This window comes from Rhinopithecus roxellana, chromosome 19, assembly GCF_007565055.1.
Source record: "Rhinopithecus roxellana isolate Shanxi Qingling chromosome 19, ASM756505v1, whole genome shotgun sequence".
Classification (NCBI taxonomy): domain Eukaryota; kingdom Metazoa; phylum Chordata; class Mammalia; order Primates; family Cercopithecidae; genus Rhinopithecus; species Rhinopithecus roxellana.
Genome location: NC_044567.1, coordinates 65,707,593 through 65,714,597, shown reverse-complemented (window position 1 = coordinate 65,714,597; position 7,005 = coordinate 65,707,593). Strand labels below are relative to the sequence as shown.

General features: G+C 43.0%; 1 protein-coding gene across 3 annotated transcripts in view; it reads left to right on the top strand.

The window, feature by feature from the left end:
* TTC19 (tetratricopeptide repeat domain 19) overlaps positions 1-7,005 on the top strand; it is a 49,439-nt gene that overhangs the window by 714 nt on the left and 41,720 nt on the right. For 2 of the 3 annotated variants that reach the window (XM_010387746.2, XM_010387745.2), the window contains exons 2-7: positions 24-154; positions 1,795-1,905; positions 2,673-2,711; positions 3,817-3,873; positions 4,188-4,249; positions 6,455-6,549. In XM_010387746.2, the coding sequence (XP_010386048.1) occupies positions 24-154; positions 1,795-1,905; positions 2,673-2,711; positions 3,817-3,873; positions 4,188-4,249; positions 6,455-6,549 (495 nt within the window). Of the gene's footprint in view, positions 1-23; positions 295-1,794; positions 1,906-2,672; positions 2,712-3,816; positions 3,874-4,187; positions 4,250-6,454; positions 6,550-7,005 lie in introns of all 3 variants that reach the window. The other variant, XM_010387747.2, reaches the window with a different exon arrangement.

The window sequence follows — 7,005 nt, the reverse complement described above, 5'->3', positions numbered from 1 at the left end:
GACCTCAGAGCCCCTTCCCGCAGCGCTCGCCTGGTTCTCGAGGCCCGCTGCGGCAGAGGAGGAGGAGGAGCAGCAGGGAGCCGACGGGGCCGCCGCCGAGGACGGGGCGGACGAAGCCGAGGCCGAGATCATCCAGCTGCTGAAGCGAGCCAAGGTGAGGCGGCTCCGGGCCCTGCGCCCGGCCGAGCGCGGTAGCCTTTGTGAGCGGGGTCTTGGCGTTGTCGCTGCGCATTACTCTCTCCGCCTCGCCGAAGAGTGGATGGAGGCTCCGCGGGTAAAATTGCCAAGAATGAGGTGGGTCATCAGAGAGGGGATTGGAATCCATCCAGGCTTTCCCGACTCTAAGGCCTGCAGTTAAACCTCTGCAGTGTCAAGTGCAAATGGAGATGGCGCCCCAGGCATCATGCTTTTATGCAAACGAAATACCGGGAACGTTTTGTAGTTGTTTTATCAATTAACCAGCCTACCTGAAATGACATAATTTCTCACGTATATAGCGGCCTGAAAATGTCAACTTAGTATTGGTTATGCTATTCGGTTCTCTTTCTGAATTCTTCCCTTTCTCTACATCCTTTTCTATTTTCTTTTCTCCTCTTTTCCCCAAGTTATCTCATGCCAACAACGTCCATATTTGTGTTTCCAGACTGTAGTGTGCTACTGACATGCCATCTGCACTTTGGTACCTTACCTGCCTCTCAGATTTAACATGCCCAAAACTAAACTCGATCTTTAATGCCTCCTCAACATGTGCTTTCACCATCTTAACTATCATCAGTTTTTCAGCCTAAAAAACCTCAGTCATTCTTAAAACTTGTGGTACGTTACCATTGCCTTCCAATGCACTTAGAGTTCAGCAACAAGTCCTGTTGCCAACAAATGCAAAATATGTCTCAAATCTTTCCCCTTTTCTCTATCTCCTTTGCTGTCACCCTAGTGCAAACCACCATTGCCACCAACTATGCTCCAGTAGTCTTTCCTAGCCTCCTGTCCCCTTGCAATCTATTCTCCATGCAGAAACCAAAGCAACCAGAAAAAAAAAAAAAAGTAAATTGGATCATACCATCTCCTTGCCTGAAAGCTCTGAATGGCTACCCACTGCATTTATGATAAAATACAAACTCCTTGCCATGGCTTGCAACACCCCACATGATCTAAACCAGCATACCTTGCCCACCCGTTTGGCAGTAATCCTCTAGCTCACCATCCTCCCTTCACATCTGTTTCTTTGCATTTCTTCCCCAAAACCATTCTCTTCAACTTGTAGGGACTTCACTCATTTTCTACCCTCTGTTTGAGTCATTGTTCTCCCCAGGTCCTTATTTGGTTGACTCATTCTCATCCTTCCATATCTCAGTTTAGCTGTCACTTCCTTGGAAGGCTTCCCTAAGTCCCATTTGGAGGAGACCCCTTATCATTCCTTTCTGTCATCTTTATAGCTCTTATCATTAGTTGTAATTAAGCTTACTTGTCCTATATGGTCACCTCCAGCCTGCAAGAAATTAGAGGATGGAGGACAAGCAGCTTCCTTATAAAATATGTTGTAAGATAACATTCCTTCTGCCTGTGTCTCTTGGCCAAAACTTCATCAGATGGCCACACCTAGCTGCAAGGGAGGCTGACCTCCCTGTCACCTCTATAGACAATGCCTTGTACATAGTAGGAATTCAGTAAATGTCTGATGAATGAGTTAGCTTCCTTCTATCAGTTGGGATGTGTAGTTGCATACACTTCTGTCTGGTAGCATATGCATCTACTACATGTTTCATTTTCTATTATTTTGTCTTCCCTTTTCAGTTGAGCATCATGAAAGATGAGCCAGAAGAGGCTGAGTTAATTTTGCATGATGCTCTTCGCCTCGCCTATCAGACTGATAACAAGAAGGCCATCACTTACACTTATGATCTGGTAACTCTTATAACCAGTCTGAACCACTGATGAGGAAGGTTGGATGGAAGGGAAGGGTTGTTAGTTCTCCTGATTTATATTCCTGACTTTCATGATGTTCTAAAGCTCCTTTTCTTTTTTACTGAGTTTTCTTTTGGCTTCAGTTTTATTTTTTTGTTTCGTTTTGTTTTGTTTTGAGATGGAGCCTTGCTCTGTTGCCCAGGCTGCAGTGCAGTGGCACGATCTTGGCTCACTGCAACCTCCGCCTCATGAGTTCAAACGATTCTTCTGCTTCACCCTCCCGAGTAGCTGGGATTACAGGTGCGCATCACTATTCCTGGCTAATTTTTGTATTGTAGTAGAGATGAGGTTTCACCATATTGGCCAGGCTGGTCTCGAACCCCTGACCTCAGGTGATCCACCTGCCTTGGCCTCCCAAAGTGCTGAGATTACAGGCATGAGCCACCATGCCCGGCCACGGCTTCAGTTTTTTTACCCTTGGGGTGACATAAGACCTCTCAATTACAGACCAAAAGAAACCAGTATTATTAGCATGTTTCTTTAATGATGAGTGGACCTAGATTTGGTTTGTTAACAACAAAGTATGTGCAAGTATTTACTTCTCACATGATTGCTGTTCTGTGTTTCTAGCAGATTAATTGGTGACATGCTTTCCATTTTAAACATTTTTAAATTTTGAGGGTGAAAGCAAAAGGGAATTTTAAAGTTTTGAGATAAGTAGGAACACAGTAGTCTAAACTGAAAAACAATCTGTAATTTGCTTTCAGATGGCCAACTTAGCATTTATACGGGGTCAGCTTGAAAATGTAAGTAAATTACTTTGCAATATCTTGAATTTGTGAAGGAGTAGCTTCAAGGGTACTGTGATAGTAAGGGTACAGGATAAGCTGCTATAACAAAGAGACCCCAGAATATAGTGACTCAAACAAGATACAAATGTATTTCTCTTTATTGTGTTAGTCCAGAGACAGGTTAAAGACTGAAGACAGACATAGGCACCTTTGCTCTCTGATCCATAAGTCCAGGTTCCTTCTAAGATAAGCCCTCATCTGCCTGGGTGAGCTGACTCACCTCCAGCCTGCAGGAAGCAGGAGAAGATGGACTGTGAGCAGCTTCCTTATAAAATATGATTTAGAAGTTCATGTTCTTTCTGCCTGCATCCCTTGGCCTAAATTTTATCATATGACCATATCTAACTTCAGGGTGTCCAATCTGCTAAAATTGGCTGAATGTTTTTTTTTAAGATAAGGTCTTGATCTGTTCCCCAGGTTGGAGTGTGGTGGCTTGATCACGGCCGACTGCAACCTCGACCTCCCAGGCTCAGTTGATCCTCCCACCTCAGCCTCCTGAGTAGCTGGGACTCCAGGCGTGTGCCACAACACCTGGCTAATTTTATTTATTTATTTGTTTGTTTGTTTATTTATTGTAGAGACGGGGTTTCACCATGTTTCCCAGGCGTGTGCCACAACACCTGGCTAATTTTCTTATTTATTTGTTTGTTTGTTTATTTATTTATTTATTTATTTATTTATTTATTTATTGTAGAGATGGGGTTTCACCATGTTTCCCAGGCTAAATTGAGGGGACTCTGTAATCAAAAAGATAGAGAAGCAGAATGACTATTAGGAGACAGTTTGTAGTCTCTGCCACAGTGGGTTTGGATAAGAAGTTAATCTCTGAGGTTGTTTTCTGCTCATCAGAGAGTAGTTTAAGGTACATAGAGGATGTTGGGGGTCCTGATATTTTGATCTGTTTTCCCTTCAAAAGGGTACTTTTCTGTGTGTGAGTGTGCATGTGTGTGAGTATATGGGCTTTACAAGGAATGATGCATCAGATTGGTACTTAGAATCTGGGGCCATATATATATAATGGGTCCCAATTAAAAGAAAAATCTTTTTCTTATGCTTTTAGGCTGAACAACTTTTTAAAGCAACAATGAGTCACCTCCTTGGAGGGGGCATGAAGCAGGTAAGGACATTGCCTAGTATTGGCCCCTCACTGAAGCAGTTTTCAAAACAGTCTTGTCTGCTGAAAACTCCTGCTAGCCCCACCATACGCTTTGGTCAGGAAAGGTGGAGTTTCCCTTCTGAGATCTGTATACAAGTAGACATTCTTTCACTAAATGCAACAGCATGTTCGCCAAGGAATTCACAGTTGGCTAATCATGCTAAAAGAATAAAGACTGTGGCTTTGAGGCCACCGTCAGTCTGGAAGTTGATCTGAAATAATCCATGAGAATATTTTACTTGTTATGAATTCCCTACATTCTCTTTCTCTCACAGGAGGACAATGCCATAATTGAAATTTCCCTAAAGCTGGCCAGTATCTATGCTGCACAGAATAGGTAAGTACGGCAGCCAGGGAGTAGGACTGTGGGCAGAAAACTTTGACTCTGGGATGTTACATAATATTCATTGCCTGCTGGTCATCTGGGTCTCCCAGAAATTGGGTGCCACACTCAAAAAGTGTTCTATCCCTCATCTTTGGAATTGTCAGTCTTTTCCAGTTTGCCCCTCCTGTTTCCAGTAGCCTGCCTAGTGGGGCACACAGCATCTCTGGCTGCCCTGTGACAAAGCTAACTAAGTTTTCTGTTGCTGCTTGAAGTGGGAAGGGAAGTTAGAATTAGAACTTTAGTTTAACTTTTTTAGAAGAGTAAAGAGCAGTGTGAAAGCTGCTGGGGATAATATATTAATACTCTGAAGAGGCCATTTTGCTGGTATAAATAGAGTTCAAAGATGAAGCATCTAGGATGTAAGCAGAGAACTCCTAGAGAGTTGTATTTGGGGTGAATTTAGGGAGAGACCTAAGACTAGCTTCACTTAGGGTTTTAGTGGTGCAGAAGTTGGTGCGAGAGGTTTGGAGTGACACGGAGCCTGATGCTGTAGAAAGGGTGCTTACCGAGACCAGGCCCTGGCACTGGTCCCTGCTGTCCTACTCACCAGCTCCTTTGTTCTCATCAGGACCTGCAGAGTCTCCTTGCATTTTGATTGGACACTAGATAGGCTAGAGCTTCCTAGAGCCTTTGACTTCACGTCTTTTGAGGAGCTTTGAGCTTAGCCTATGCCAGAGAACACTGCAGCTTGGTCATTCTTCCTTGGAGTTGTAACAAACATGCCTAGTTCTTGATTGGGTATGAACTCCTAGGGTAAGAAGAAGCCCGGGGCTAATAAACGTTCAGTAAGACAAATTCATAGTCTTATAGACGTGAAAGCTAGTAACAGCCTCTAAGTTATATGGTATACTGTACTTTTTATTTTGTTTTATTAAGACAAGCATGAAACTAGAAAAGACATGGCCAGATCTGAGGCTTCGAAAGGCTGATGTAAGTTAGGAGGGGAATTGTTTGTGGACCTCTTGCTTTAATTGGAAGCATCTTGTGGTCAGCATCCACTTGCCCTGTGTTATGGCTGGAGAGGGCCCTCGCCAAGTTTTGAGTCTAGGGAAGGAAGGGGCTGCTTCTGTTCTTCTGAGAACAGAGCAGAACAGTAGGGTCGTAAGTTCTCCCCTGGCAAAGCACTAGAGAAAAGATGAGCTTTTAGTGCCACTTCTGTAAGAAACTAGAGCCAAAACCGAAGAAAAAGAACCAAAACTGAGTTCCTAAATGGAGAAGGGATTTCTGTCACATTTCCTCTGCATCTCTGTAAAAAGCAGCAGTCAGCTAGCCTGCTTGGGTTAACTGAACCCTCTCCAGTTGATTGAGGGTCCAGGGCTACCGAGTTGTGTTAAATGACTTCTATTGCCACAGTTAGGAGTTGCATTTCTGCAAAAGAAACTTTTGTCAGAGACCTACAGCTTGAAATGAATATAAAATGACTAAAGCTCTTCAGAAGCTGTATGAGGTCAACAGTTGGAATCCTCACTGCAGGGTGGCCTGAACCTCTGTTCAGGGTAGTATTACTTTGAACAGGGGTAAGACTTTCGCACATGGAGAAACCGATTCACTGGAGACCATCTGTTAGTGGGAGATGATGAAGACCGCTGGCTATGTCAGTTATTAAAATTAGGGCAGCATTCCTAGCTTTTTGTGTCTTAAGTTATATTAAATGGATGACTTTTAACTACTTTGAGAAATGGCAGATTTGACACTCCTTAGACTTTAAACAAAATTCCCTCTTCCCATTTTACACTTCCTTTACTGATAATGTTTAAACTGAGCTGGAAAAATGAAGATAAAAAAGGAATTTATGAAAAGGTAAATGGGCCGGGCGCGGTGGCTCATGTTTGTAATTCCACCACTTTGGGAGGCCGAGGCAGGTGGATCACCTAAGGTCAGGAGTTCGAGACCAGCCTGACTAACATGGAGAAACTCTGTCTTTACTAAAAATAGAAAAATTAGCTGGGCATGGTGGCGGACACCTGGAATCCCAGCTACTCGAGAGCTGAGGCAGGAGAATCGCTTGAGCTCAGGAGGTGGAGGTTGCTCTGAGCCGAGGTCGCGCCATTGCACTCCAGCCTGGGCAACAAGAGCGAAACTGCATCTCAACGGCAAAAAAAAAAAAAAAAAAGAAGAAGAAAAGGTAAATGGCTGATTATTGATTTTGCTTTACAGACAGGAATTTGCTATTGCTGGCTATGAATTCTGCATTTCAACTCTAGAGGAAAAAATTGAAAGAGAAAAGGAGTTAGCAGAAGACATTATGTCAGGTAGGAAACCCATTATCTGGGCATCGCCTTTTCTCCACAAAAGGCTTTACTTTACACTTTGAGAAATGGAAAGAGACCTAAGTTGGGAAGAGGGAAAGTTACCTATCTTTAAGGTATCAGCAGAAGTTTTGGAATAAGATGTTTTGTTTAAAATATTTGCTGTTTTGGTGTTTTTTTTTTTTTTTAACCCCCTTGGTGACATGTTCATAATTTATCTGTTAACTTTTAGTTACATATAACTTATGGAAAATCGGGGAGCAGAAGAAGAAGGTTTTTCTTTTATTATCTCTTAGTTCAGCTACCAATCAAAATGCTTATTACATTTTAGCCCTAGATATACAGCAAATTAAGAAAGAAGAGAAAAAAAGCTCATGTTTTTGCAATTCATCCTCACTCATTCTAGAGGCTAGGAATAGAACTGGATGAGCAGGAAGTTCTCTAGCTCTCCACCATTTT